The 16,907-nt window shown below is 50.8% G+C and overlaps 1 protein-coding gene across 2 annotated transcripts; it reads left to right on the forward strand.

The window, feature by feature from the left end:
- The first annotated feature begins 1,500 nt into the window (after nucleotides 1–1,500).
- Nucleotides 1,501–16,772, forward strand: gse1b (Gse1 coiled-coil protein b). 2 transcript variants are annotated; one of them, XM_042061559.1, is made up of 13 exons: nucleotides 1,501–1,822; nucleotides 2,344–2,541; nucleotides 3,657–3,836; nucleotides 4,149–4,534; nucleotides 5,051–5,276; nucleotides 7,311–8,041; nucleotides 8,237–8,349; nucleotides 8,580–8,889; nucleotides 9,879–9,992; nucleotides 10,848–11,243; nucleotides 11,522–11,884; nucleotides 12,544–12,647; nucleotides 13,344–16,772. In XM_042061559.1, the coding sequence occupies exons 1-13, from the start codon at nucleotides 1,542–1,544 to the stop codon at nucleotides 13,479–13,481; spliced, it is 3,540 nt and encodes a 1,179-aa protein (XP_041917493.1). In that variant the 5' UTR covers nucleotides 1,501–1,541; the 3' UTR covers nucleotides 13,482–16,772. The 2 variants fall into 2 exon arrangements, with proteins under 2 accessions (XP_041917493.1, XP_041917492.1); XM_042061558.1 differs by lacking the exon at nucleotides 9,879–9,992 and having other exon boundaries at nucleotides 5,051–5,393.
- The last annotated feature ends 135 nt before the right edge of the window (nucleotides 16,773–16,907 follow it).

Raw genomic sequence — 16,907 nt, forward strand, 5'->3', positions numbered from 1 at the left:
GGGCAGCAATGGCTTTATGTCAGGATCCCCGCCACAAATAAAGAGAAAAGAGCGGCCGCTAATGGCTTTATGCTTTTCAGATGGACAGGGCTGGCCGGTCGATATGACAGAGCAGTTGGCAGAGTTATTGGGAAGGGGGGAGGGGGTCGTAGGGTATTGTGCAGTTAAGAAGGTGGTGAGATGATTCTCAAGTTTGCCTGCTTGCTCGGTGATTGTGACTTCTTTTGACATATCTGAACCACTTTTCTGCCTCAGTGCACAGTTTGGTGGAGGGAAGGGGGGGGGGGGGCATGGTGAGTCTCTCCAGTCTTCTTACCCCCACACTCACAAAGCCATTAGTTTTATGTGTGTGTGTGTGTGTGTGTGTGAAGGGGCCGCATGTGGGCTATGTGAGCAGAAGCTACCCTGTTGCCAAGTGAAGCGTATTATACAAGAAGAAGCAATGGAGTGCCAGATAGAGAGGGGGGGGGGGGGGGGCAGTAGGAGCGTCCCAAACATTAGTGCCATTTAATTTTACATGCTGACAGTGTTGAGTGGGGACGGGTCAGTGGCTGGGACGGGAGTGCTGAGGTAATGGGCCACTAAATGGACTCTTTCCTTTATCACTCCCTACACACACATACAGACAGAGAGAGAGGCTGCTTGACTACCGTCAGGAAAGCTGACCTCTCGCTTCTGAATAGGGGAAGACAGAGAGGTTAATTTGAGAGACCACACTTACTAACACTCAACTCTTATTTCGTGTTCTTGCTCTCTCCTGTTCCTCGTTGGTGCCGCATGTCACTCTGATTCTCATTAAAGCATAATAAACATGGAGATGAGAGGGGAAATGGGCCCGCTCTCTTGTTCTGCTGAGGGGAAAGGAAAGAGGGAAGCGCTGCCCTGGATGTCTAACGCACGCTGTTGCCACCTCCGCCACCCTCTCCCCTCGTATCGCTGTCCCTCCTCAGTGTGCGCCACATCCTCAGATCCCAATCACTCTCCTCCTTTACTGTCAGCATGAAAGTGATGACTCACTTGCTTCTGGTGCGAGAGGGAGAGATAGATAGATGAATCCCTCCTGCTCTTCCTCATCATCTTCCTCTTCTCTAATTCCTGGGGAGGCAGTGCAGGCTTGACGTTTATTCCTTGAAATGGCTGAGGGATGAGAGGCGCGTTGTGCTCTTAAGAGCAGAGGTCTGGCAGCGCCGGCCACACACACCTGAGATCAACTTTTATTGCCCACCAGTCCCATATGAGCCGCTTATTTCCGTCTCCCACTGTTATTTATACGAGAGACACACCGAGTGCTTAGCTTGCTCTCTGTCTCATCCCTTTCCTGTGTGTGTGTGTGTGTGAGAGGGTGAGTATGTGTGTGCAGCACAATGTCTCTTCTCTCCCAGCTGCTCCATGTGGTGGATAGTGCTGCTGAATGGTAATTGTTTTGAAGAAAGTGTGTGTGTGCCTATGTATTTAAAGTGTGTGTGTGTGTTTGTGTGTGTGTGTGTGACAAGAAAGAGGGCCTTTCTCTGCCTTGCCGGTATGTCAGGGCTCAGTTCTCTATGTGTGTGGACAAGCGTGTCGGTCACAGGCCTGAAGGAACAATGGCACATAGTCTCAATCTCTCTTTCCTTTTTCCCTCCCTCCCTCTCTCTCTCCCTCTCTCTCTCTCTCAGACTGAGTCAGGGCCCCGGGGGTCCAGCAGGGACCGACTGAGTTCCGAGGCCTCTCTCCCCCAGGAGAAAGGGGGGCCCTCCGTGCCAGCGCACCTCATGGGAAGCCCCTACGCCTTCGGCCTCACGCCCGGAGCAGTCATGACCGACTCTCGATTCCAACCCCTCAAGTGAGCAACAACCCACCTCACACAAATACACACCCTACACACAAATTTGTTATCTGACAGACTCATTCCCTGGTCATCACTTTATGTGGCCAAACCTCTTCAGATGCACTGTATTCTCCAAACAAAATGATGGCATTGGTTTGGTCTAGAGGGCTTTGGCCAGCAGGAGTACTACCGTGACAATGAACCCTTTTTTAAAAGGCATTGTGGAAATGAAATTGAACTGAAATTGGATTAGGCTCAGCAGTAAGCTCCATAGCAACCTCCTAGACTAGACTCTCATTTGAACTGGTGGAATAAGCTGCTGGTAGCACACCCAAGGTCATCTGTTCAATTCCCACAGAGGAGCGAACACTTCTGTAATGCTCTCTTATTCACTAGAGCATAAGCTACTTTGTGGTCAAGTGCCTGATAATTGTCTTTTAATGTATTTAATTGTCTAAAAAAATCCAATCCTCCAATTCTCTAGTAGTTCACCCCACATGACCTCACTTCCTGTCTCTCCTCCGTCTTCCCCTCAGCCTGCCCAGGCAGATGCCCCACGGAGTGCCCCCTGGTGGAGTTCCTGAGGAGTACTTGCGGGGCTTCCGGCCCTACGCCACGGCTGAAGACCTGCGAATGCCCTCGCTGCCCCTCGGGCTGGACCCGGCCACTGCGGCCGCCGCTGCTGCCTACTACCACCCCGGTTACCTGCCACACCCTTCCTTCAACCCGTACAGGTAAGGCACCCCTCACAACGTCCAATTTAGGGTAAATTGAGACACTGACTGTGGGCTAGGCCCAAAACGTTTGTCTGGTTGTGTTGGTCATGGCCTGTAATGCTTTCTCAGCACTTTAAATACAGTTTTTGTATATGACTCAGTCCCTCTACTTTCCTACCTGAAGCAACGACAGATTAAAATGATCAAATACCATGTCTGTGGAAAATAAAATGTTGTGTTTTTGTGGCATTGCTGGATTTAATCTACATGGTTAGGTTATCCTATATGGATAGGAATATGAAATGTTGCTTGTGATATTGTCTGTTGTGTGTGTGTGTGTGTGTGTGTGTGTGTGTGTGTGTGTGTGTGTGTGTGTGTGTGTGTGTGTGTGTGTGTGTGTGTGTGTGTGTGTGTGTGTGTGTGTGTGTGTGTGTGTGTGTGTGTGTACACTGTCTGCATGTTGTTGCATGTGTCTGTGTGTGTTTGAGGGCTCTGCAGTGGATGAGCTGCGACTGGCATGTCTACTAGATTAGGCTGTGGGTGTGTGTGCTTGGAGAGAGATGGAGGGAGTTTGTGAGCGTGCATGACAGTGACTGTTGCTCATGACAAGTGCCCATGTAATGGCTTTAATGAAAGGGTGAGCCATCAGCTAACATCAGAAGTCGCACACCACAAATTCACACACACACATACATGCACACACATACCTAGACCTACACACACACTCCCATATATGGAAAAAACACAGACACAAATGCACACAGACATACACATACACACACACATACACACACACGCACACGCACGCACACACACACACACACACACACACACACACACACACAGAGGGAGCGCCTCTGATTTAGGTCAGCTGGCAGGATAGCGCTGATCTCATTAAGACAGAGATGGACACTAATGTGCTGGAGTGGAGACAGAGAGTACGCAGGTTAATGAAGAGTTCACAGGAGCAGGCGCATCACGAACCTCTAGGGGGAGACACTGGCACTCACAAGCCTGTCTTTTCAATTTCTCTCTGTCTCTCTCTATTTTCTCTCTCTCTTCCTGTCTCTCCCTCCCCCTCTCTCCTGTGTCTCTCTCTCTCTCTTTCCCTTCTTCCCTTCCCTCTCCTGCAGGATGGATGATCCGTTCTGCCTGTCGGCTCTGAGGTCGCCATTCTACCAGTTGCCAGGGGGGGGAGCCCTTCCTCCACTGCACCCCTCGGCAGTCCCCTTACACCTGCCAGGGGTGCGTTACCCAGGCGACCTGTCCCACCCTTCGCTATCCAGTCTGCAGTCTGAACGCCTGTCAGAAAGGTACACAGACACAGACACAGACACAGACACTCTCTGTTTGCATGGCATTGCTGTATTAGATGAGACACCTGCAAACACCGCGGTGCCTGGGATGTAACAGCATCCTCTGGACCAAAATATTTGACCTTCCTCACTGTTTTCACAGTTTTTCCACCATCAATGTTTGTATCCTCCTGAGGGTGTGTTATTTAAGCTGTTTTTTCTCCCTCCCTCTTCCTTTCTGTCTCTCTCTCTCTCTCTCTCTCTCTCTCTCTCTCTCTCTCTCTCTCTCTCTCTCTCTCTTTTTCTCTCTGGATCATGTTCCCGCCACAGACTCCAGATGGAGGACGAGCTGCGGAGGGAACGGGAGCGCGAGCGCGAGAGGGAGCGCGAGAAAGAACGCGAGCGCGAGGCCGAGCGCGAGAAGGAGCGCGAGCGGGAACGGGAGCGCGAGCGCGAGAAAGAGCTGGAGCGCGAGCGGGAGCGCGAGAGGGAGAGAGAGCGCGAGAGGGAGCGAGAGAGGGAGCGGGAGAAGGAGAAGGAGAGGGAGCGAGAGAGGGAGCGAGAGAGGGAGAAGGAGAGAGTGGCGCGGGAGAGAGAGAAGGAGCTCCAGATGTCCAAGGCCATGGAGAGCCACTACCTCGCCGAGATGCACGGGCTCAGGGGACAGCCTGAGGACCGAGCAAAGTCTGGAGAGAGACTCACCCCCAACAGAACCGGTACACACACACACACACACACACACACACACACACACACACACACACACACACACACACACACACACACACACATACACACATGCACATACACATACACATCAAACACATACCCACTCCCACACTCTCATGTACACAACACCTATTCACTCGCTCTCTAAAACACACACTGCACCAACACTCCCACACACATTTTCCTTCTTACACTGTCACCGTTCTTCCCGATCACACTCTCTGTCTCTGTCTACCCCAGAAATCATGAGTCATCCAAGTGTCTGTGTTTAACTTCTGTCCACTTCAGTTCATTTCCAGTAGTCCTTCTTACAGACCTATTGTAGCTAATCCTTAATCTACGAGGCAGACCTCTGACCACACTATTTGAAATATAATTTCACTCAGCCGTTATAAATGACCACAGTATTCCAAATATTATCTCACTCAACCACTCAAATGTTCACAGTTTACTTTCGATTCGCCCCTAACTTCTTTGTTCTTGGTCTCTCCCTCCCTGTCCAGCAGATAAAACCAAAGAGTCCCCTCTGGCCACACCTAAGCCCCTGCAGCCTGGACTGCACCCATCCCTGGGATCGGCCCATCACGGCGTGCCCGGCCTGGTGCCGTCCCACGGCATGTACCTGGGGCCTCCAGGGGCCCACGGGCCCGGCGTCCTGACGGCCGCCATGATGCTGCAGCAGCGCACCAACGAGGAGGAGCGCTGGCTGGCTCGCCAGAGGAAGCTAAGGCAAGAGAAAGAGGACAGACAGTACCAAGTGTCTGAGTTTCGTCAGCAGGTGCTGGACCAGCACCTGGACCTGGGGCGTGGTGGAGAGGGGGCAGATATGCGGATAGAGGGACACAGGTATTCACTTAGAGACACACACACCCACACACACACACACACACACTTAAACACTTGAAATAGCACACATCTTATTTATAGATTTTGATCATTGAAAGTATGGCGTGATTAAAGTGTAGAACTCCGTTGTGAATTGAAACTCAGGACTTTAACTCAAATGGGTGGACTGCTTAAATGTGGACCAGGATTCAGATTTTTTTTTTTTCTTACTCTTCTGTGACACTCTTGATCTCGTTAGCTTGTATCGTGTCTTTGAATGGGATTGAAAGACAGCACGCTGCGTGGCGCATTGTTGTTGCCGAGCGTGAAGTCTTTGACCCGCAGTGGCAGTTTCAAAAGTTTTCCACGGGAGTCTGTTTTCCTCGCATCCTCCCTCAAAAAAATAAAACAAAAAAAAATGTAACTGTCAAGCGGCGAAGTGAAGAGCCAGCAGCGCGTTCCTCTTCCTCCTTTTGTTCCCCAGCGTCTCTGATCCCAAGTGGCGCCGTGGGAGTTTTTAGAGGAAGTAGTTTTATCCCTCAACAGTGCACCGGGGGGACCGTGTTATCATGCCACTCCGCGTCACCGGTGACAGTTCGTGCACACCGCGTCTCCCCTCTCGATGGTGGCGTCTCTTTGATGTGCCTCCAGACAGAGAAGAGGAAGAGGAGGAGAGGAGAGGAAGATGGGTGTCGAGGAGCGAGCCGTTTCATCTCTTTGTGTTGGCGACGTCCTCGGAATAGTGACAGCTCCTGCCAGTGTGTGATGTGGACAGCAGTGAGCGCTCAAAGCGAGCCAGCAGGCGATGGGAGTTGGAAGTTGTCAAGGCGTTCTTGTTCAACGCTGGCAGCCATATATGTTTTATTTCATATATTCCCGCGGGAGTGGCGGTTGCATAATTGAATAGACAAAGTGTGAGGGAACTATTCTAGCCTGGACAGCACAACTGAGCCGGCTGGCTGGGGCTGTATCAGAGCATCGCTGTTGCTATGATGTACAATGTTTTATTTCTCTCCACTTCCCCCTACACACACACACACACACACACACACACACTTACACACACACACACACCTACCTTCAGTAATCCCCTCCCAGCCCCCTGCACGCAAAGCTGGGCATTTTTCCTCCGTCTCTCCCTCCGTGTAACAGGAGCCGTTTGGCCCTGGCTTTACTCCTGCATTTAGGAGGTCAGCTACTAATGAAGGGCTTTAGCACCGACTGTGTTTGCGTGGGGGAGCTCGACTTATAATTACAGAGAGCACACACACACACACACACACACACACCTAACCCCCATCCCTCCCTGCCCCCTCCCCTGAGCTTGGCCCCCGCTGAACCCCACCACTCCAATATGCGGCCCACGGAGCGCGCTCAGATGAGATTATCTGATCGGAGGGAGGGAGAGGCAGAGTGGGACTGGAGCCTAATGAGTCAGCTTTGTGGAATTAGAGGGAGGAAGGCAAGAGGCGGGGCCATCAAGGTGAAGTAGGAGAGGGGGAACTGAGCGAGCGCAAGAGAGAGAGAGAGAGAGAGCGATGAAGAGATTGGGAGAGAGAGAGAGCGAGAGAGAGGAAGGTTATTTTGCACTCTCCACTTATCTCTCTTTCTCTGTGTGTGTGGTGTCACAGTAGCATGGCTGCGCTGAGATCTGTGTGGGTTTGGGTTGAAGGTGAGAGGGAGAGGGGGGGCTGTGCAGTCAGACGGCAGCAGCAGCAGCGCGCTGGAGATTCTCTGCTGAAGTCGAGCTCAGTGTGATTTAAACAGCACAAATCCCTACGCTACTCAAGGGCTTTCTGACTGCACTCTGATAAAGCCTGCCCTACAGTGTGTGTGTGTGTGTGTGTGTGTGTGTGTGTGTGTGTGTGTGGAGAACAGTCATCTAATGAATTATATTTCTCTCCCTCTCTCTGTGTCTGTCTGTCTCTCTCTCTGTAGATCTTTGTCCAACCACCATGAGTCTTCTGGTCGCGATAGCCGCGACCTGCACCATCACCTGGGCGCCCCTCCGCCCCTAATCTCCCCGAAGCCCCAGCCTCGGGAGCACGGCCCCCCGCACCACCCTCCTCCCCCCACCACCCTCTGGAACCCGGCCGCCCTCATCGAGAGCCCCTCGTCCGACTCCCGTCGCTCCAGTGCCTCAGCTCACTCCCACGAGCCGCCCGAGCTCAGCCGGCCCCACTTCGACATCAGCCGGCTGGCCTCCTCCGGCCACCTGCCCCCGGGCTCCAGCAATGGCGCCTCCAGCAAGGCCGAGAGGCTGGAGGACAGCGGCGGCGGTCATCATCGAGGTGGACGGAAGGACTGCCTGGACAGGTACCCGCACATGCGGGGCCCGCTGACGGCCGCCGGCGGAGGGGGGGCCGTGTGCTTCCCGGAGCCGGGCGCCTACCTGGCCGAGCTGGAGAAGTCTACCCAGAGCTTCCTGAGCCAGCAGAGGGCGGCGGTGAGCCTCACCAGCCAGTACGGGGACCTCAGCGCCTCGCTCAAGGCCGCCGCCGCCATCGCTGCCTCGGGGGGACCCTACAAGGGCCTCCTGCAGGGGCCGCCTCCCCCGCGGCTCGGCCCGGAGCCGGCGCTCGTGTACGACGAGTTCCTGCAGCAGCACCGCAGGCCAGTCAGCAAACTGGACCTGGAGGAGAAGAGGAGGAGAGAGGCCCGGGAGAAAGGTGAGGGGCCACACAGACACGCACACAGACACGCACACAGACACGCACACAGACACGCACACAGACACGCACACAGACACGCACACAGACACGCACACAGACACATGGAGTCATTGCTTTTTTACGACTTTGCTGGACACTTAGAAAAGTGTGTCTCTGACTAGTTCCCTAATGGGTGGTGTGCTGTCTGTGCAGGTTACTACTATGAGCTGGACGACTCGTATGATGAGAGCGATGAGGAGGAGGTGCGGGCTCACATGCGGAGGGTGGCACAGCAGCCGCCCCTTAAACTGGACGAGTCCACAGAGGTATGCTCTTCTCCCAGTCCCAACCAACCACCTCTGATTATGGTCTTAATGGTGTGTGAGTGTGTGTGTGTGTGTGTGTGTGTGTGTGTGTGAGTGTGTGAGAAACAGTGTAGGTGTTCTGCCCTCCATCCTTCTATGTAGATATTTGTTCATAGATGTTTGTCCTCCATCATGAGTGTTTGTTTATGTAACAGTATTGAGTATGTTCTCTTCTGGTGTCCACCCTACAGAAAGTGGACTTCCTGCGCGTGTTCGGCCTGACCACGCTGTCGCGGCGCGACGAGCTGCTGCAGCAGAAGCGGCGGAAGCGAAGGCGGATGCTCCGCGAGCGCAGCCCATCGCCGCCGGCCGTGCAGAGCAAGCGGGTCGCGGGGGGCAGCAGCTCCCATGCCGGTAGCCCCGCCGCGCCGTCCACCACCACCACCCAGCTCAGCACGCGCTTCACCCCCGAGGAGATGGACAGCACGCCCCAGCTGGAGGACAAGATCCGCTTCCTCACCATGTTCAGCCTGTCCCACGTCAGCCAGGAGCAGAGGAGAGGTGAGGGCACGCGCCTTGATGCATCCCCCACCACAGATCCATAGTACAACAACAACAATAACTTCCGTTTATATATCAAGGCACCCAAAGTGCTGACCATGGTCTTCTTTAGGGTTACTGTGGTCAAACCCAAGGGTCTGCACTGTTAGTGCGGAGTCAGCTGCCTTTGAACCTTTTTCTGAGGTGGCAACTTGGTGGTGGGAATGAGGGCACTAACCAATACCATAGTAATTTAAACGCTGCATTATCTTAGTGTGTTTAACCCTCAAAACACTCTAAAAGATCAAATGCAGCTTTATTAGCATTTGGCACCACCATGGCATACGTGTGGCTCTGAAACTGGATTTGCTATGGATGTGCTTTTGATTCGCCTTATATCAATGTCACCAACGCATATGGAACATTGTAGAGACAGGGCATGCTACCAAAATCAGCACTAAACGTATGCAAATTGTACATTTCCCCTGTCTGGTTTATACATTTTGGTCAAAACACACACAGACACAGACACACACACACACACAGACATACTTTGCCTGCCCCTGAGGAGTACGAGTGTGAGTGGGAGCTGGGGGCTTATCTCTGTTAAACCCAACCGGATTTACCGGATGTTTGCTGCAGATGGCTGTGTGTTCGCCTCCCACACTCACAGGAGGGGGGCCCTTGCTTGTGTTTGTGTGTGTGTGTGTGTGTGTGTGTGTGTGTGTGTGTGTGTGTGTGTGTGTGTGTGTGTGTGTGTACTAGGTACATCATGTTGTCAGAGATGCGTTTTCCCATTCTTCATCTCTCTTGACACGCTCCATACACACTCCCACACACTCCTTGTGTAAGAGCCAGAATACTCCGACATCGCCAGCTCAGTGTTGTAGAGAGAGATAGAGATAGATAGAGAGAGAGAGAGAGAGGGTAGAAAAGAGAAAAAAAGCCCAGGCCTTTCTCTGCCCCGTCTTAAATGCCTTCTTGGGCAATCTCTCTCTTTAACGCTGCAGATAATGAGCGTGTGGTGGAGCTCCTGCAAGCTATCAAACAGAAGAGTGTGACCCTGGATACGCTGCGACACAACTCCCATCCACTGTGCAAGAGCCCCTCTGCCTATCACTCTGGTGAGCGCACACACACACACGCACACACACACAGAGTGTAACTCCCTTATAAACAAGTCGTAATAATGCTTGTGTTAGTTATCACGCGTACATTCACACATTCACTGGCTTGTGGCGGCCAAGCGTTCATAGCGACGTCGCTTTTTGATCCTTCGATGTCGGCTCTTCCTATCATTGTGAAGCAGAATTCACCAAGCGTTGGATTGTTCACCCACTTACAGGGAACGTGAGCTGGGTTTAACCGTCGTGAGACAGTTAGTTTTACCCTGCTGATGATGTGTTGTTGCAATCTCTCCTCCTCTCCCCTCTCCTTTCTGAGAGGATTGCAACCCCCCTCCCTCTCTTTGAAAATCCCCCAACATGGCAGGATGGCTTGCGGTAAGGCCATCAAGGCCATCCACGACTCCCAAATGAAGGTCCTCCAAATAAAGTCTTGCGCAGTCCCATATTTAATTTCTTCATATTTCATTTATGAATATATTCATAGTTGTAGTGGTGGTAGTGGTAACGTTGTTGGTTGTTGTCTGTAGGGAACATATGTCTCATTATCCTTGCTCCTTACCTAGAGATGCATTCAGCACATCCCTGATGCATAAGGCAGCAGTGCAAATTAGCTGTGATTTATGGATGGTGTGACTTATATTCTCTGCATTCTGTGTTTCATATTTAGTTCATGTGAATGGTAGTTCATTGCTAAACTTGATACTTGATCTCAGCTATTGTTAATTTATAACTGACTTCTGACTTTAGCAGAAGTGTGTGTGTGTGTGTGTGTGTGTGTGTGTGTGTGTGTGTGTGTGTGTGTGTGTGTATTGGTGGATTTTGATTTCTCCGTTTCTGTGTGTCCCCTGACAGACTCCACCTCCAGCCAGCCACCGGCCGAGTCCGAGGACGCTCACGGCGCCAGGCCCCCCAGCCCCTCCCTCGCTCCTGGGGGCCACGCCCTGCCATGTGACCCCAGCACTGCCCTGGACCAGCAGCACAAGCACTCGGCAGACCCCCTGAGACCAAAGGACCCCAGCCTGTCCGCCGCGCTGCCTGACAAGGCCAGGGGCAGTGAGGGTCCATCCGCCAAGAAGTCCTCCAGCCTGCTGAACAGCATGCGGCCGCCACCGCACCCAAAGGACGGCCCCCCGGCCAGCCTTAACGGCAGGGTCAAGCCCTGGGAGAGCTTCACGGCAGAGGAGTTCGCCCAGCAGTTCCACGAGTCTGTGTTACAGTCTACCCAGAAGGCCCTGCAGAAGCACAAAGGTGAGTCATTCTGTCTTCACTGCATAATGTCCAGTACTGTACTGACACTCTACTACAGAACTACATGGAAACAAAGTCCTGTTTGGTAGTTGTCTTTCATAGTCAGTCGCCTAGTGCTGTGCTCTAATAAGTCCTCTCTGTTGTGGGACGGGATTTTAGCGTGTAGAGCTTGACCATACAGAATCCGAAACAGAAGTCAATAATGTCAAATCATGTTAAACAAATATACTACTACTATGACTTCCTTACCAAACTGTCATCCATTCCTGTTCCACCAGGGGGCGCCTCTGTGATCTCTGAGCCCAACCACGCCCTGGACTCCTCAGTGCACTACAACATTCCAGAGCTCCAGAGCGCTCCAGGCCGCTCCGCCTCTTCCTCCTCCTCCCACCACCACCCTGGCCACCCCCACGTCCACGGCCACGGCCACCCACACATGCACCCGCACGCTCACTCGCACCCTCAGCCCAACGGGCCGCACTGCCCCCTCCCGCCACGCCCGGAGCTCGCCGGACCCCGCAACGAGCTCTCGGCCGACGAGGACTCAGACGACGAAGAGTATGAGGATGAGGACGAGGCTCCCACGCCCCGGTGGCAGGGCATAGAGGCCATCTTTGAAGCCTATCAGGAATACATTGAAGGTATAAGTTCAGCCTCTTAGAAAGACTTTGTGTATTCTGACTCTGAACGTCAGAAGGCACAGCACAATGCACGAGCCCATAATTACAGAGCTCTTGATGCTGTGCACAAATGCATTCATTTAGGGCTTTTGTCTGCAGTCAGGTCTGCATTTCCTGTAATAATGAATTTGACATTCATTTTGTCTCTAAAAGAGGTCTTTGTACACAACTGCAGTGTTTCTGTTTATGCCTACACAGTAATTATGGTTTGATGCGCACACACACACACACACACACACACACACATGCAGGCACACACGCACAGAGAGTCCTCCCTTGTGGAGAGCAGTGTGTGTGCTCTGTGTGGTTCTAATGAGACAGTGTGTGCTGGCTGGCCCTCCGTTGCCTCGCTGCTGATTAGCTTGTGTGGGAGTCTGGGAGTATTAGTGCCCATGCAAATGAGTGCCCAGGTCGTTCCCTCAGGCTAACTCTCTCTCTCTCTGTCTCTCTCTCTCTCTCTCTCTCCCCTTCCCTCCCTCACCCTCCTGCCTCTCTCCATCTGTCTATCCCTCTCTCGCTCTCTCTATCTCTCTTCATCTATCCTCTCCCCCCTTTTCTCTCTTCTCCTCCACCTCCCCCCTCCCCTGTCCCTTGCTTCTCCTTTCTTGTTGTTTCCACAGAGCAAGGCATTGAAAGGCAGGTCCTGCAGAGCCAGTGTAGGCGGCTGGAGGCCCATCATTATAACCTCAGCCTGACGGCGGAGCAACTCTCCCACACCATGGGGGTAGGTTCTCTCTCTCTCTCTCTCTCTCTCTCTCTCTCTCTCTCTCTCTCTCTCTCTCTCTCTCTCTCTCTCTCTCTCTCTCTCTCTCTCTCGCACACACATACACACACACACAACTCACTTGGTTTACCCTCCCTTTACCTCTCACACATACATACACACTACACATACTCACCTTTTTGCTCATACACACTACACTTAGGCACACGCACACGCACACACACTCACACAAACACACACACACACACCCTTCACCTCGGTCATTGTAACTGGCACGCCATCTGTTTCTCGATCCTTTGTCATCTCCCGTTACATTGGTGAGCAACGCCCAGATTACACCATCAAGCTTTTGCAATAATGAGCTGATGTGTTGACATCCCCAGATAGATTACTTATGCATCCCCGGAGACTGTGTGTGTTTCCGCACACAGTCTGTCGGTGACCTTTGCATAAGTGCCTTTATTGGACTTGAACGGTTGGTAGTCGTTGACATTTTACGAGATTAGTTATGTAATCGTCTCTCACCATCACTTTTGTCTCTTTGTCTCTCCCTTCATCAACCTCTCTTTCTTTATCTGTATCTATCTCCTCTCTGTCTTTATCTGTATCTCTATCTCCTCTCTCTCTGTATCTCTCTATCTCCTCTTTCTCTCTTTCTCTGTATCTCTCTATCTCCTCTCTCTTTGGCTCTCTCAGGATCTGATGGCCCAGAAGCAGAAGCTCGCGGCCGAGAGGGAGAAGCTACAGGCCGAGCTCGAGCACTTCAGGAAGTGCCTGTCCCTGCCACAGACCCACTGGTCCAGGGCTCACTTCAAGGGCTACCCCCCCAGGTGACACGGTTCCCCGGCCCCCGCGTACCCACCGCACCCCCCCTCCTACCGCCCCAACGCCACACTCCTGCCCTAAACCCTCTGACCTCCACCAACACATGGCCCCCCAGGATGGAGATGGAGAGAAGTGGAGAGAGAGAGAGAAAGAGAAAGGCGGACCAAGGGGAGATGGTGCGGATTGGCCACACAGGAAAGGACTGAAGAGAGAGAGAAAGAGAGAAAGAGAGAGAGAGAGAGAGAGAGAGAGAGAGAGAGAGAGAAAGAGCCGTCTTATGTTTGTGCATGGGGAAAAAACGCCACTGACCAGCACCTAGGGGGTCATGGTGAGCACGTATGTAAAGTGATCAAAACCGTGGAGTGATCTGGCCACTTAAAAACACACACACATACACACACACACACTCACACACAGACACTCGTGTATGCTCTGGGGTAGTGGCTCTATGTGATGACGCTGTTTATACCTCTGCTCCAGCTATGGCACCTACCCTTTGGGTTTTCCCCTTTTGGACCTAAAACTGAGTACTATGGGAGAAACTGATCCAAAATGGAGGCCCTATTCCCATGCCCAGCGTCAGCCCCAGCCAATGCTACCCTATGTTACACCAGGCCCATCTCTGCCGCCCCCTGTTGGTCTAAACAAGCTTTCAACTGGAAATGCACTTAACTTGTATGAGAAATCCTGAAGAACTACGAACTACCTGGAGGTACTGTGTAACAACAACAAAGGAACTCTTTTCAAATTAGGGAAAGAACTTACCGGAAAAAATAGAAAGAAATGCACACTTTTTGGAAAGAATAAAGGAAATGTTTTATTTCAAAGTACAAAAATTGAGAATAAAATTTTAAAAAGGTGCTTCGGCCTTGTATTGTAAATAATATTAAAAACAAAAAAAAGAATTTTGTATGTTTTTATTACTTTACTCATTGTTGTTTGAGGAAAAAAAGAAAAGCCTGCCATTTTTATATGTTATAGCTTTTTGTTTTTCATTTTGGGCAAAGAGAAACCCCTTGCTTTTAGTGTGTGCTGCTGCTGGTCGGGATAAAAGCATTTTGCAGCGGATCTCGGGGGGTGGGGGACAGAAGAAAAACAAAATCAAAGAGAGGATATGCGATGAGTGGACATCTCGTACCTTCTTGTCCCTGCCTGTACTGCGGAACCCTCTAGCCCCACTGACCCTTTCAGCTTCCTCTCTGCCCAGAAGGTGACTCTGGACCGTTATATACGTAGCTTCCTGTCTACTCTCTTTCACACACGATTGGATGAATACCCTCCACCATCCCCTCAGGCATCGTCCAGTGGGTGGTTGTTTGGCGAAGCCTGTTCACCCATTGCCACGCATCCTTGCCCGAGACTTCTGGAACACCCCTGTGTTGTCATGAGACTTTGTTTTCTTTGAATTGTTCTTGTTCTTAATTCGCCTTTTCGCCAGGGAGCAGCATGTCTCCCCTCCCACCTGCACTGTTCATGGTGACCTCCATCCTCCATTTTGTTTCATTATGTTTTAAGTGTGTGCACACGGAGGCGCCTGGTTTGAGACTAGGTGGAGAGATGTGTCTGTACACTCAAAAGTGCATTGTTGTTTTCTTTTGGATTTCTGTTATGTTGAGGAGGCTGACCCCTGTCAAACGGTAGCCTGATGGCACTTGAACAAGGAGCTTGATAAACTGATGTCCTGGCCTGAAATGTACTAAGATCCAAAGTATGTCCTTTTTTATTTGTTGAGTGATACACAAATAAGCACTGTATCCCCCCCCCCCCCCCCCCCCCAATTGACCTGTTAAGTACCACTTGTCACCATGTTTGCCATAAATGGAAAGTTGTGCCAAATGCCCCACAAACATACAGGACCATATTTCTGTGAGCATTCATATCGAACTGGAGTGGATCATGTCCTTGTTTATATGAACAAAATTATGCCCATAAAATATATTGGGTATAATATGCATTGCCAGACATCCTTTTAAATGTAATGCTAAATTCTAACTGAACAGGATGGCTTTCCCAGTTATAGTGATGCCTGTGGCTTCATTAAGCTTTTGATGGAGAATTGCCATTTAAAAATGCCATTTAGTCTTGAACAAAACCTAATCTTCCATGCGGAAACTAACTCATAAAAAAGCAGATGATGGTGTCAAAATTTGTCATTGACACAAAATGTAAGATTGCCATTTGGTTGATGTACCATATCAATTTGAGGGCTCCTTATTTGCCAAGCCTCTCATGTTGATTTTGCATGGCTTCATCTCTGTAAGACCATGCATTCATTGAAGCTAAATTGTTATCCCTGCCCTTCTATGCCTGAGGAAAACAGAATAAACACAAAGGCCTTAACGCAGTGCCAGGAACTTAGATACACCAATAATCTCTCTGAGGGGAAAAGAATATTATTTTGTATGTTTTGGGGAAACACATCATATTGTTTTTTGTACTATTTTTCGTCATGTTTTTTTTTTTATTATTATTTTTGGTGAAAGATGCCCACCACCACAATCACAGAATAAACCATATGTATGCATGCAGGCCTACAGCCTGGGCTTACCACCCCTGCTTGATAGACAAAGACTCCTAGCCAGTACCACCCAAACCGCCATGCCGAAAAAAAGTTTGGTAATATTCACATAGGTAGCCAAGCACTCTGCCTCCATCTTTTTGTGCAGTCGTACCCGCTTTGAACTGTGAGCAGGTCATTATGTCCGCTGGTTGGCATGTCCCTCTGCCTATAGAAGCCGTTGACTGTAGCACCTTGTCTGTTTCCAATGCTGTTTCTCTCCCTCTACCTTATTCATATTTTCATACCAAACTCCCCCGTCAAGAAGGCTTAGAAGCAAGAGGACAGTGCTTGTCTCGTGTTCGGCTCCTCTCCCCCCTACCGCCCACCCTCATTGCCCAGCTGATCCACAGCTGACCTTAAGGAGTAACACCCCCCCCAAAGCCCTCCCACTCTCCTCCCATGTCTGTCAGTCAGTCATCATGATTCCCTGAGGTACAGAGGAGTGCTAGGTTTGGAAGTGGTACCATGTTTACAGACCCCCAAGGCTGGCCCTAGCATCGACTGTCCTACCATAGCCCATGTTGTTCAGGTGGAGGCCAGGGTGTCCCCCTCCCCCCTCACACACGCACATGCCCAACAGAGGAGGTCTAGATGCTGTGAAATCATGATTTTTTTTTTTGTTAATGTACTTGTTTGAATTCATTGTAATGTAATATATTATTTGTTGAATGTAGTAATTAGGTATTTATGAATATATTGCTGTAATTTCAGACAAAAAAATAAAATATTTGAAAATGTAATTGATGTGTTGGGCTTCACACCAATAATCTTTCTGTGTAATTAAGAGGTAATTAGTGTGGTTTAGATAGACAAGTCCTTTCTCACTAAAAGAAAAACAGTGATAAAGTGCATCCAGAAATAAAATACCGGTACTA

The sequence above is a fragment of the Alosa sapidissima genome, chromosome 14 (genome assembly GCF_018492685.1).
Source record: "Alosa sapidissima isolate fAloSap1 chromosome 14, fAloSap1.pri, whole genome shotgun sequence".
Taxonomy (NCBI): domain Eukaryota; kingdom Metazoa; phylum Chordata; class Actinopteri; order Clupeiformes; family Clupeidae; genus Alosa; species Alosa sapidissima.

What these genes read in the sequence shown, in the direction of transcription:
- gse1b (XM_042061558.1), top strand. Translation starts at nt 1,542, where the DNA reads ATGTGTGTGGACAAGCGTGTCGGTCACAGGCCTGAAGGAACAATGGCA. An exon ending in TCTCGATTCCAACCCCTCAA is followed by an intron (nt 1,823 to 2,343) that starts GTGAGCAACAAC and finishes TCTTCCCCTCAG; the next exon opens with CCTGCCCAGGCAGATGCCCC. An exon ending in CCTTCCTTCAACCCGTACAG is followed by an intron (nt 2,542 to 3,656) that starts GTAAGGCACCCC and finishes CCTCTCCTGCAG; the next exon opens with GATGGATGATCCGTTCTGCC.